Source organism: Aquarana catesbeiana, linkage group LG11 (genome assembly GCF_042186555.1).
Source record: "Aquarana catesbeiana isolate 2022-GZ linkage group LG11, ASM4218655v1, whole genome shotgun sequence".
Classification (NCBI taxonomy): domain Eukaryota; kingdom Metazoa; phylum Chordata; class Amphibia; order Anura; family Ranidae; genus Aquarana; species Aquarana catesbeiana.
The window spans coordinates 189,396,914-189,411,453 of NC_133334.1; the positions used below are offsets into that span (position 1 = coordinate 189,396,914).

A 14,540-nucleotide genomic window follows, 5' to 3' on the forward strand; every position below is an offset into this window, starting at 1 on the left:
ATCTGGAAGGCATGTCTAATGTAAGCCTTCCCTTCGAACCCTCTTCTTCCGCGGTTGCTGGGAAGGGTCAAAAAGGAAGCAAAGTCGGTCCTTTGAGTAGCCCCGGCTTGGCCCAGACAACCTTGGTATGCAGAGATCGTAAAGATGGCAGTGGCCAGGCCTTGGGTCCTCCCATTCCGGCCAGATCTGCTCACGCAGGGTCCGATATGCCACCCTGCTTTACGAAGTCTAAATTTGACAGCTTGGCTGCTGAGACCCACATTTTAAAAGACCGTGGGCTCTCGGAGTCAGTCCTTTCCACTCTGGTCAATGCCAGAAAGCCGGCCTCCAGGCTTATTTACTACAAAATCTGGAAGGCATATGTTTCCTGGTGTGAACCCAGGGGATGGCATCCTAGAAGCTATATGATTAGCAGAATCTTGACCTTTCTTCAGTCAGGCCTAGAAATGAGATTGGCTTTGAGCACTATCAAAGCCCAAATTTCGGCTTTGTCTGTATTTTTTCAGAAGCCAATTGCTTCACATTCCCTTGTCCGGGCCTTTATTCAGGGGGCACTGCGGTTGAATCCGCCAGTCAAACCTCCAGTATGCCCATGGGATTTGAATTTGGTGTTGTCGGCTTTACAGGGACAACCCTTTGAGCCACTGCACCTGGCTCCTTTAGCGCTTTTGACTAAAAAATTAGTCTTCTTGATAGCCATATCCACTGCTAGGAGAGTATCAGAATTGGCAGCTTTTTCTTGTAAAGAGCCATATTTAATTATTCACGAGGACAGGATTGTTATGCGTCCTAATCGTTCCTTCTTACCTAAGGTGGTTTCAGGATTCCATTTGAATCAAGATGTAATCCTAATATCCTTTTTTCCAGATCCGCAGTCTGCGGAGGAAGAATCTTTGCACACTCTTGATGTGGTTAGAGCAGTCAGTGTCTGTCTGCAGGCAACCGCTCAGATACAGAAAACTGATTGTTTGTTTATTCTGCCGGATGGCCATAAGAAAGGCCAAGCAGCGTCAAAATCCACTCTTTCTAGATTATTTTTCAGGCTTATGATATAAAGAGGAAGACTCCTCCTTTTCATGTGAAAGCACACTCAACTAGGGCTGTTAGTGCTTCTTGGGCAGTGCATCACCAGGCCTCCATGGCTCAGATCTGTAAGGCTGCGACTTGGTCTTCAGTCCATACATTCACCATATTCTATCAGGTGGATGTAAGAGGGCAAGAGGATACCGCCTTTGGGCGCAGTGTACTGCAGGCAGCAGTTTAGTTCCTCTGGTCCGTTTGCGGTCTATTTTCTGATCTGTGTCTCCCTCCCCTCAAATGAGCATTGCTTTGGGACATCCCGCTATGTAATGAATACTCTGTGTCCCGTGATGTATGATCAAGAAAATAGGTTTTTAAATACAGCTTACCTGTAAAATCCTTTTCTTGAAAGTACATCACGGGACACAGAGCTCCCGCCCTTCTATGGGTTTTATGTGGTTACCTATTGCTTTGCTACAAAACTGAGGTCCTCCCCGTATGGGAGGGGTTATATAGGGGAGGAATTCTCCTTAATTGGGGTTAACCAGTGTCCAATCACCGATGGTGCCTATCTAACCCACTATGTAATGAATACTCTGTGTCCCGTGATGTACTCTCAAGAAAAGAATTTTACAGGTAAGCTGGATTTAAAAATCCTATTATTTGCCAGAATAAGGTACAAAATGCTTTCTCTATGTCTGCACGTGCACGTTTGCACTTACAGTTTTTTCTTTGGCACTTTCTCACCCAGTCTGACAAAATGTATAAGGGAGTGGGCACTTAAAGTGTATCCAAACCAAATGTAATATATTGCAGCTTAGTAGTCCTTGGTGAAGTTATGCCAATCTTCTTTTGCTCTATCTTTACCTGATAATCCTGAAAATAACACATTTTCTGTCCCTGGGTGGCTACATCACTTCTCCACTGTATCAATGGAAGGAGCCAGGGTTGTCACCCTCAGCTGCTTTCCTGATATGGACTACAAACATGTCCATATCTCCTCAATTCAACTATATAGGGGGCAGGGATATTGGTAGATTCCAGAAGATAGCTAGGAAGGAAGATATTCCTTTGTGCAGCTCACACAAAGTGACAAGGACATAACGGGGTTGATTTACTAAAGGCAATTTGACTGTGCACTTTGCAAAGTGCAGTTGCGCTCTGCAAGAGCAGTTTCTCCACAGCATAGTAAATGATCAGACGCTTTACTGACTTTCATCATCCAATCATGGGCAATAAAAAATGCTTTTATTTATTTTTTCCTTGCATGTGATTGGGTATTCTTTGCAAAGTGAAGATTTGCCTCATTTACTAAGCTCTGGAGCAAATGCACTTGCAGAGTGCAACTGCACTTTGCAAAGTGCAAAGTCTAGTTGCCTTTAGTAAATGAACCCCAACATTTCTGGCAGGACCAACAGGTATTTTCTGTATTTGCTCAGAATGTTCTTAGCACAAAAATAAAGATAAAAAAACTAAGGAAGACTGCACATCTAAAAACTGTAAGGTGCACTATATTGCACTCTTGTTCTAGTTTAATTATTCTTCAATACCAGTGAAAAAGTTGACTTCCTTTAACACAAAATAATACATATGATACTTTTGCTTTTAGATCTATAGGAGAATATGGAGGATGGTTAGGTATAACCCTGTATGGAAAACATATCACAGGCATCATAAATAGAGCCATGTTACCATTAACTTTACATGTTGATATATTTTTGATCTTTGGGTCAAAGCACACAAAAATACGCATGAAATATTTTTGTAATGCAATGTAAATGTGCTAAAGTGTTTCTCCACTGACATTTATTGTTCACTTCTTAAGCATTATATCAAACAAACCAGCTATTCTAAATATATCCACAGCATGATTCAAACACACTTAAAAACACAGGTGTTTGCAGCTTTATGGAAAATACTGTAACTGAAGCCAGTTTTACACTTAACTACAGTCTAATACCAATAAAAACATCAGATTTTGGTGTGAAAGTATTATAAATGATCACGTTTGAGCTGATGTACGAATCATAGAATAAAGTATGGTATCTGTGCGGACAGCAGCCATCTGTTATGTATTGGCTTTTAGGGTTTGTTCACATCGTAAGTACTTTCCAGTAACAAAAATGCAGAACATGCAATATAAAATATCAGTATTACGTTATTGTCTTTTTCACAACACAATCTGCATTAAGAAGTGTAAAAAAGAGGATATAAGCAAATAACAGCTCCCAACCAGGGTAGCTTAACAGGTAGAGTGGGACTTTTTACTGCTGGGTTGTCTCAAAAATGGACAAAACTCATATACATAAGATAAAAAACATCTTTATTAGCGCCACTCCAACCCTAATGCCCGCGTAAATTCCGATCGTGTGTAGACAATTCTGACACACAAAGTGTCACGCATGCTCAGAATAAATTACGAGACGGAAGTGCTCGGCCTGGTAAAACTAGAGTTCGTAATGGATATAGCGTCACGCTACAATGTTTTAAATTGTTTAATGCAGCGCATTCTCTTCTTCTTTATAATGCTAGAAGAATGAGGTTGTTTTGCTGCTCATATTCACACAGACTTCTCACAAACTTCTTTCTTTATTATTTCTCGTGATTTCATTAATATAATATTTTTATTCGCCAGATCTCCCGAATATTTTTTTATTTTTATGTTTTTATATTTTTAATTATTTTGTGGGGTTTTTTTTAATCAAGATCTCCTGTTTTATGTTTTTTTTTTTTTTTTTTTTGGTGATCTCCATAATTTTTTTTTTGTGGGTTTTGTGTGTCAAGTTACCACAACACCATTATTATCTTGTACTTTTTACCCTCAAGGAGGTTGTTTGTTGTTGGTGTCCCTTGTTAATTTCACATTGTATTTTCGAAATGTACCTGCCTACTCACAAATAAACCGTCCTTTTTGAAGTAAAACACTTAGCAAGTATTTGTTAAAAAAAACCTTTATTAGGGGTCATACCCAAATAAAGAAGAAGGCAACGCTGGAGAAACAGCTGAAATTGGCAAAGCTTTTGTACCCCAGGGCATGCATCAACTATTTTAAGGCCAAATTGGTGGCCCGAGGAGTCCATGTATAAGGCAGTGCAATCTGGTCCAGAAGTCCAAGAGATCAGGAACAACAGCAGATGACATACATGTCCCCAGGCTGTCATACAAGAGCCTGCATCTTTTGTTAGACCAGACTGAACCCAGGCCATCACTTTCTTGTCTTCCTTCCACTCTTCCTTCCAGGCTTACATCCAGGCTGTGACTGTGGTGTTGTAGGTGTGGCAGGAGGAGGAGGAGGATGGTCCAACTCACACAGGTGGGTTTTATTGGTGATTTGTCCCCTCAACCCCTTATTTAGTGTGTGGTACATGATTTCTTCACACAAGAGGCGTTGCCCCTCCTCCATGTCCTGCAGTTTGCATGCAGCCATGGAGGCAAAGGCCTCTTGACAAGTGGGATGGTTCTGAGGACAGCAGAAGCTTCCCCAATCAGCCTGAGTGCTGACTCCTCCACGTTCCTCCCCTTCCTGGGTCTTTTGGTTGGAAGGCAGAGGGGAGGTACCTGGGATTCTGTGAGTCTACTGGGCCCAGCCGCCTCCTGGCTGACACTTACCCCCGCTTCCTCCTGGCTGAGGTCTTCCTGTGTATGAAAAAGGGACATAGTTTTAGTTTTTGGTTCATCAATCACACACAATTTTCAGCTCATGACTGTTGCAAATTGAATGTTAACAAATATAAAAGACTATCATTCTGAGCCCAACATTTTTCATTCTTGTCCCAATTATTTTTGGCTACTACTGTCTATTGATATGTAAACGCCTTTATTAAATCAGTAATTAGTGATCAATAATCATATCTAGTAAACATCATTTATTTTTTGACAAGAAATCTGTAGAACAATGCTATACCTGACTCAAGCTGGGCTCCTCCACTTCTTCCTGGTTGGAAGGCCCAGGTTAGACATCGGAAGCCTCAGTTGGGGTGGAAGGAAGCGTGGAAGGTAGGGTTGAGAGGGATTCCCTGACTTCAGTCTGGTCTGACAGAAATTGCAGTCTGTCATAGTACCACAGCCTGAGTACATAAATGTCACCTGCTGCAGCTCCTGATATCTGGGAATCCTGGACCTTCTTGCGCTCCCTAAGATATGTGCTTCTCAGGCCACCAATTTTGGCTTTTAATTAGGGGATGGTTGCTGTGGGGACCTGCGGCTTCACCAACTCCAGCAGTTTCTCCAGCGCTGCCCGCCTCTTTAATTTGTTATTATATTGTGGATGTTTCTCCTGCTACAGACAGGGCAGTTCCCTGTACTTGTCTATGAAGATTGGGAGGAAACCGTGGTCTTTGAACCCATCCATTTTCTCTGCAAGACACAGCACAAGACAAACCCTAATATCAGGCTAAACTCTCCTAATCTTGACCCAATATAGGCCTCAATGTATAAGCAGTATAGGCCAGTGATGCACCAATTTCAAATTGTACCTTCATTAGAGAGTGGGGAGAGCACATGGCAGAGACACAGCACATGCGTAATAATTTCAGCAGCAAGATAGGAGGAAAGCCCGGAGCTAGAAACATCCTGATACCGCAGGAGATTTAAGGCCTCAAACATGGCCTTTGTAGAGATGGTTGAGATGGTGGACATCTTGAAGAGGGCCGACTATGATGGGAAGTATGGACCTTACCCACACCCAAATGTGAGAAAGGCCAAGATCATGACAAAGTTGTGAAGAGTCTGCACAGGAATTTTGGGGTACGACGATCCAAGGATCAATTGAGGAAACGCTGATCAGACCTAAAACTGAGGGAGCATGATCAGTACAGAAGGATCAAGAGAGTAATTCAAAAATGTAAGTAGTTGTCGTGTGTTCCTATTCTTATTATTATTACTTGCATGCTGCTCCATGTGCTTTTCTTTACTGATGTACAGTTTAAAATGGCAACTTTCAAGTTCATGGGCACATTAATCGTTCATAGGAAACTTTGTTCGTTTGCCCACTAAAATACAATGTTTTGGGCAGATGCAGGTAACTACATTTGTTCAGGCCTAGTTCTATTAAAAGAAGTTTGATGTCTAGATGGGTTTGTAACTAGAATGAAATGCAAACTTCATTCGGTGTAAGGAATGAGCTGAAATAACAGCAGCTGTTTACACATCTGGACGCAGGAGCACTAGTATGGGACACCAGAACACCCCTTTTATTAGGGTGTCCCACATAGGTGCTCCAGTGGATACTAGGGATGTCTCCATCTGTGAAGCTTGCACAAAACAGGTAAGTATTCCAGCTTTAGAAAGGGAAAAAAAAATAATGTTTTCAGCTTGTATGACACTTCCAAGCAATGTTTCATATTACTAGTTCTGACCTCAAATATCTGTGTGCTAAGTATACCTTTTTTTATTCACATAGGGGAGAAAAGACTTGGGACATCTGAGGAGACCAGGGACCCACCACCTCTGAAAGAAGGGGAAATCCCCAAAATACAAGCAGAGGAGGAGGAGGGAGACGTTTTTGAAATTGGCAAAATAGTCACCACAACAGGTGAGTGTCTGAGACCACAGCTTCAGGTAATAGATGTATGCCTGCATATTTATAATACATGGTGTGTTTTTTTGTTTATTTTTAGGTGATGTGGATGTTGTGGAAGAAGAATGTCATTTCACAAGTGAAAGCGCCCAGATCCTCATCGGGGAGATAATGGGGTGCAATCGCGATTTAGAAAATCTAAAGGAAAACATCAATAATGTTCAACAAAAAATAAAGAACATCACTGATGTTTTAGGGAGAATATAAAAGACCCAAAAATACCTACATTTTTTCTCGTCTATTTTTGTTTTTCCAAAAAAGTTTTAAAGTATTTTAAAAGCCAAATTTTGAAGATGCACACGGTGTGTCAACATGTGCTATCTGCTATCACGGGAGATCAATGAACACGTTTTGTGGGTGCAACCCCTTCCTTGCTACTAAAGTGGCTGAGATGAAGGGGTTGCACTCCCAAAACACGTCCATTGATCCCCCATGATGGGAGCTAGCACATGTTGACATTAGGCATGGGATCAGGAGGGAAATCCCCAATTTGAATCCCAATTTATGTGCATCTTCAAAATTTGGCTTTTACAGGGGTGACATCACCCCATCTGATGAAGGAAATATCAACAAATTTTGGACATACTAATTTCTGATATTGCCTTCACTTTATCAAAGTTGAACTTTGTAAGTTCCTGAGTTGTGTATGTTATGCTTTGAAACATGCCTGTTTTACCAAAAAAGGCTATTTATAATTAATGTGACCAAAAAAAATGTTATACACCAAAGATATTGGTTTGTTCAAAAACCCTTTTATAAACGCACATGTGAATGTGCTTTGAGTAAAAAGTTTTATAATCAACAATGTGTGGCTTCTTCTTTCAATGCTCAAAAGCAGTTTTTGGAGTAAAGTTGGTGTTTTCAGTGACAATGAGGGTTATTTACTAAAGGCAAATCCACTTTGCACTACAAGTGCAGTTTCAGTGCAGTTTCAAGTGCACTTTTGCAGTGCACTTGTAGTGCAAAGTGGAGTTGCCTTTAGTAAATAACACCCACAGTGCTTTATAATTTGCCACAATCACGCCATTTTCATGACTCCCCAAATTTCTGTCATGGTGCTGAAAATGATGAATATTTTTGTCAGTAATGCATTGCATACATAAACAACAAAAACAAGGTGTGTGTGTAGCAGACCCACAACATAATAATAATAGTTAGCCAAAGAAGAGATTGTCACCTCATGTCTCAAAGAAATTTCGTTTGCACTGTTTAAGAAAAGGGCCAAAAAAAAGACCATAAGATAACCGAGGAGACAGCTAAAAGAAAGCCAAGCAGTAAATCAAAGCAAATATTAGTTCAGTTTCAAAAATACATTTATTTTAAAAATGTCTCAGACATTGTCTGACATATCAATGGCCCCCCTACCCGCAAAGTATTCCATGTATTTTTTAACAGACCTCGCGGGCGCTTTGGGGGGGCAAGCCAGGAGGGCCAGTTTCAACCCCTGTCAGTGTTTGTTCATTAATAATTCCGGCCTCAGGACCAACTGAGGCAACATAGAATTTCTCCTTAAAAAATTGTGGAGAACACAGCAACAAAGGATAATATGATTCAGTTTATATTCCGCCATGTGTATGGGTGTAAGAAATAGGCAGAACCGGCTGGCCATTATTCCAAACGCATTCTCCACCACTCTTCTGGCTCTGGCCAGCCGGTAATTAAAAACCCTCTGGTCCAGGGTGAGGGCCCTCATAGGGAATGGCCGAATAAGATGGTCCCCCAGCGCAAATGCTTCATCCGCAACGAAGATGAATGGGAGTGCTTCCACATTGTCTTCAGGAGGTGGCAAGCCCAAGCTGTCATTCTGGAGATGCCTGTAGAACTCCGTCTGGGCGATGACTCCATCATCCGACATCCAGCCATTTTTCCCCACGTCCACATAGAGGAACTTGTAAGTAGCCGACACCACCGCCAACATCACAATACTATCAAACCCCTTGTAATTATAATAGTATGACCCCGAGTTGGGGGGTGGGACTATGTGGACATGTTTCCCATCAATTGCCCCTCCACAGTTGGGAAAGTCCCAACGGGTGGCAAAGTGGGAGGCCACAGTCTGCCATTCCTGTGGCGTTGAAGGAAACTGTGGAGTCAAACAAGAAAACAAAAATTAGTCATTTTGCACATAAACATTGCAAGCAGATTAGACACAAACACTCTTGGCCAACATCAGTATAACATTTATTTTAAGGAGTATTTAAAGACAAAAGTATAAGGTCCACCTATCAGATTCCTCACCCCCTCTGATGGCCCATTGTAAAAATTTAAGGGGGGATGTTTTGGACAGGTAACCCTCTCCACTTCATTGAGAGATGAATGCATACATAATGTGTGTTACTTTGGCCAGCCCCTCCTTACTTACACTATTGGCAGCCAATTGACAAGTAAGAAGTTTCATAATACAAAATTATAAATACACACTGTACAAATTGAAGCACATTTTTACATTCTGCTATTACCTATCAAGATAATAATAGGAGAACAAAACTTTAAACAGTACCATTTGAAAGTATTCAGGAAAGCCCTTGCACTACATGCTTTGGTGAATTCATCCATAAATCTGACCACAAAAGACATGGGTATAGTGTGTATGGGTTTAGCAAAGTCAGCAGAGGATTGTTATCAGCTGACTTAGCGGTTGGGGGGGTTCCAAATGATTTTGGCCCCCCCCCCAAAAAAAGCCTCCGGCACTTTGCATGAATTTAAGGACACAAATAACATTTGTACACATTTTAGGGGGTGTTTAAGGTAAGCACTACAATGGAGCTGACAAACTACATTGTTAAGTGACTAGGCAAATTGTATATGGGCCCAGGATAGCATGCTGGGGAGGTTAGTGAAGGCAAATATGCATGAAGGACAAAAAAGAAAGTTTAAAAGCTTCCAGGATGCAGGAGGACAAAGGGGACATTCACAGCATATTAAATCATGGCAATTAGGGAATGAGGAAAGAAATACAATACATTAGCAAACATTAAATACATAGAATGTGATGTTAAAGGAGAAATCTTACCTTAATATAGTCCTTCTGCAGGACCTGTATGATGACAGAACAGGTCTCTGGGATAATGATCCCCAGAGCCTGGGGGGAGATGCCTGTCGAGAACTTGATGTCCTGCAGACTTCTCCCGATTGCCAAGTACCACAATGTGGCGACTAGCCTCTGCTCCGGAGTGATGGCTTGCTGCATGCAGGTGTCCTGCCTGCTGATATAAGGGGTCAGCAAAGCCAACAGACGGTGAAAAACGGGGTCCGTCATCCTGAGATAATTCCTGAAATCATCAGGATTATTCTCACGGATCTCATGCAGCAAAGGCATGTGAGAGAATTGGTCACACTGGAGTAACCAATTCTTGGTCCATAAACTCCTCCCCACCCTGTTCATAGACTGGGCTTGTGTCAAAGCAAGAAGCCCAACACTAAGCCCCTGCACAGCATGAACTCTACGACGAGTACGTACCCGCCACATGGCTTCAAAACGGTCGGCTTGTCAGAACAAACTAACAGAATACACTGAAGAACAGTAAGGCCTATGAAGAGCGAGCTGAAAATCAGCAACGAGTGGACAAGAACGCACTGAAAATCAAATGCGAACTGATTGCAGGCACTGAAAACCAGATACAAACCCACAAGCATAAACTGAACAGCAGTAAAACGATCTGAAAATCACAAGTCTGAAAAGCGAGAGTCGTCTCTAACCAAACTTCTACTAACACGAGATAAACACGAGATTAGGAGAAGGAGCCCAAAGGGTGGCGCACTTGGTATTGAACTGCCCTTTTATAGTCCCGTCGTACGTGTTGTATTTTACCGCATTCTTGACGTTCGGAAATTCTGACAACTTTGTGCGACCGTGTGTATGCAAGACAAGTTTGAGCCAACATCCGTCCTAAAAAAATCCGATGGATTTTGTTGTCGGAATGTCCGAACATGTGTACAGGGCATAACAAAACAGGTTTGTGACTTAATAAAAAACAGTCAGGTAAAGAGAGAGCTGTTATTTGTTTATATCCTCTTTAGGGTGTTAGTTGATCCTTTTTGTGCAACCTTTGGCTTGCTATCCAAGTGTAAAAATGCTTATTTAAACTTATTTTTCACGAACCTGCATTTTGCTATTAATGTCAGTCGACTGCAATGGTTATAAATTGGTTTAAAACATATAACAAACACAGTGTTGTTAACATGCAGTAAATATATGCAAATGTATGTAAACAGCTGTAGGCCTCACATTGCTCCTGGCTTGAATTGACAGTTCTTGGGGGCCCAGAGCAAAGACATATACGGATGTGAGAAAAGAATGTGTCAGCTGCAATACTATTCTTCTGTATTGCCACTATCTCTCTTCACTGATGTTGCTCTTCCATTTTTTAAAATCAAAAGCATATAACCAACCAAGTTGGGGTTCACAATATGGTCATCTTATTTTCCTCTAGCATTTCTTACATATGAAACCTTCAGACTTGCAGACCCAGTTAAATCACACAAAGATATTGAGGAAACCTCCAAGAAGAACAGTGAAGATAAAATCCCAGATAGCAAGCAATTGTGCTGCAAGTTTGAAAATGACTTGCTAAGCTATTGCTAGACTTGCCAAGCTTCACAAAATTAATGCACAATTGCAGCAAGTCCACATTGCATGACTCCAGATCAACTTTCTTTGCAAACATTCTGCAAGTCTGCTGCAAGTTCTGGTTCAGTTATGTTGTACAATAGTCATCCCACCACAGGGGTCACTGTGGCTGAATTTTCATACTGTGGACTTGCAGAGCTCTTGCTGTAGACTCACCACTGCAACTTTGCTTTTGCTAGAGACTTGCCATGCAAATTTGCTTTAAATTGGAAAAGTGTCAACTAGAACTTGTGCTTCAAGTGCTCTGCAAGTGTACAACTTGCCAGTGAAAATGTGCAGCAAGTTAACAGACTTGTGCGGCGTACACACGGTCGAAATTTTCAACAAAATGTTCGATGGGAGCTTGATCGGATATTTAATGTCGAAATTTCCAACAAACAAAATTTGAGATCTGGATCTCAAATTTTCTGACAACAAAATCCGTTGTCGGAAATTCTGATCGTGTGTACACAATTCCGACGCACAAAATTCCACGCATGCTTGGAATCAAGCAGAAGAGCCGCACTGGCTATTCAACTTCATTTTTCTCGGCTCGTCGTACGTGTTGTACGTCACCGCGTTCTTGACGTTCGGGATTTCCGACAACATTTGTGTGACCGTGTGTATGCAAGACAAGTTTGAGCCAACATCCGACGGAAAAAAAAAATGGGATTTTGTGGTCGGAATGTGCGATCGTATGTATGCGGCATTACAATTCAACACTGCCACAAATTTGGCAAGTTATCATTGCTATCTGAACGGCAATTTATTGTATTTATTTTTTCTTCTTTCTCTGTGTATGGATAGTTGTAAACATGCAAAAACCTTAATAAAAACTATTGTTTAAATTTGTTACCTAGCAACCTAAATAGGACTGCACTACAGATACTTTAACTAAACAACTCAAATAATTCTGCATTAATCACATTCTTTATTTTCTTCTAGGTAAATCACTGCCATTGAAAACAGCCTCCATTTTACATCCGGTTTGACACTGTCACTGCCACCATGAGCAATCCACTTTCACCAACAGACTACGACAGCCTGGAGATTCAGCAGCAATATAATGATATCAATAACCGATGGGATCTTGCAAATGATGATGACTGGGACAATGAAAACAGTTCTGCACGTCTCTTTGAAAGATCAAGAATCAAAGCACTAGCAGGTAACCACATTGGGGCTTTTGTAAGAAACATTAAAAGAAACAAGTGGGGATGATGCCTATAGACAATGTCAAGTTATCATGAACCCTGAGGAGAATTCAAGCCATGTACCCATCTTCTACTCATGTGATACAATAAAATGTCATATCTATACTTTACCTGCTTAAGTTAATTTACAGATTATGCTCAGGCAAATGTAATACAAAGTAAAAGCATTTCCTAGCTGCTTTGAAATACGTATGCTCTTAAGACTTCACATCAAATTATTTTGCATCATATAAACAGCTAGTTTATTTGAAACATATAAGATTTGTCCTGTTAGAGATATGAGCCTTGTGGCAGTGTTGAATTGTAAGTCTGTTAACTTGCTGCACATTTTCACTGGCAAGTTGTACACTTGCAGAGCACTTGAAGCATAAGTTCTAGTTGACACTTTTCCAATTTGAAGCAAATTTGCATGGCAAGTCTCTAGCAAGAACAAAGTTGCAGTGGTAAGTCTACAGCAAGAGCTCTGCAAGTCTACAGCATAAAAATTCAGCCACAGTGACCCCTCCGGTGGGATGATAATTGCACAACATAACTGAACCAGAACTTGCTGCAGACTTGCAGGATGTTTGTAAAGAAAGTTGATCTGGAGTCATGCAATGCGGACTTGCTGCAATTGTGCAACAAACTTGTGAAGCCTAGTGAAGTCTTTTGAAGTCTAGCAATAGCTTAGCAAGTCATTTTTAAACTTGCAGCAATATTGCTTGCTATCTGGGTTGCTGTTTACCTATTTTAATCCTAATAGCAGATAAATATAGATTACGGCGGACCATGACTTTTTACATTGTTACTACAAATACATTCTAAATTTCAAGTACCATGCATACACCTTTACATATGCTTCATTTTCACAAAAGCTTCTTCATGTTGTGGTTAGCCTTCATGTGCAAATAGGATGTGCCTCTTGTGAAATAAAGCTATGGTTTTGTGACAGTTGAAATTCTTATTACTTATGAGGTTTATAAGTTTTTCAGTAGTGAAAACTACCTAAAGCGTTAGTTAGAGCAAATCCTAAAGGTACTCAAAACAAGATCAGTAGCACTGAAGATTGTCCAAATCAGACCAACATTCATAGTCAATATACTGTATATATCGTGTAGATTCAGACCAATATTTATAACTAAATAATTAACTTTACAATTTTTACCACTTTTGATAGTAGACTGACTCTGGAAATACCATAACAGGCACATTCATGTTTGAACTCCAAACTTCTCCATTTACAGAAGTTTGAAATTTATGAATCAAAATTTATTTAGAAAAATACCAGATTGCACATTTCAGAAGATTTATAAATACAAAACATTAAAGTCAGATTAATAGGCATAAAATGGCAATAGACGACCTAAGTTTTACTGGAAATGACAAACATTTGTTCATGCTCAAAAGCACAACCACACGCTTTACTATACAGTAACTTACAATTTAGCTACCCAGGATATGTAGTGCATGCATGCTGAAGTACTATAGTCTTCCTGCACAGAGATTTTGTAGAAACTGAAAGCCAACATTATTACCTCCAAAGGTAGTCCAACATTGCTAGATTCCTGCCCAAGAGATTCATTAAAGCGGAGTTCCACCCAAAAGTGGATCTTTTACTTTAAGGACTCCAAACCCCCAACATGCCACATTTGGCATGTAATTTTTTTTGGTGGGGGAGTGGGTACCTAGTTTTGACAGGTACCCAGCTCCCACTTACTCTCGTGCCGTCTAGGCGACTCGAGCGGAGGTTCTCAACAACCGGGTGTTGCTGTCACAACCGGGTGCCCACACTAGTGATGCCGGCGCAGGGTAGAGAACCGAGGGTTCGGGCGGCCGCATCGCTTGATTGTAGGACAGGTGAGTGTGTGTTTGTTAAAAGTCAGCAGCTACACTTTTTGTAGGTGCTACATAGTTACATAGTTACATAGTAGGCGAGGTTGAAAAAAGACACAAGTCCATCAAGTCCAACCTATGTGTGTGATTATGTGTCAGTATAACTTTTAATAAACACCGAAACGGTGCTGACTTTTAATAAACACCGAAACGGCTGGAACTCCGCTATAGGCTGTCAGATCAGAGGTGGAACTGGACTACCGTATGTTTAGCCACTCATACAGATATATTGGTGAAATGAATACAT

At 40.9% G+C, this 14,540-nt stretch overlaps 1 protein-coding gene across 2 annotated transcripts in view; it reads left to right on the forward strand.

Moving 5' to 3' along the window:
* SPTBN2 (spectrin beta, non-erythrocytic 2) overlaps positions 1 to 14,540 on the forward strand; it is a 1,434,510-nt gene that overhangs the window by 490,725 nt on the left and 929,245 nt on the right. For both annotated transcript variants that reach the window (XM_073605131.1, XM_073605132.1), the window contains one exon: positions 12,153 to 12,375. In XM_073605131.1, the coding sequence (XP_073461232.1) occupies positions 12,216 to 12,375 (160 nt within the window). In that variant the 5' untranslated portion in view covers positions 12,153 to 12,215. The remainder of the gene's footprint in view (positions 1 to 12,152; positions 12,376 to 14,540) is intronic.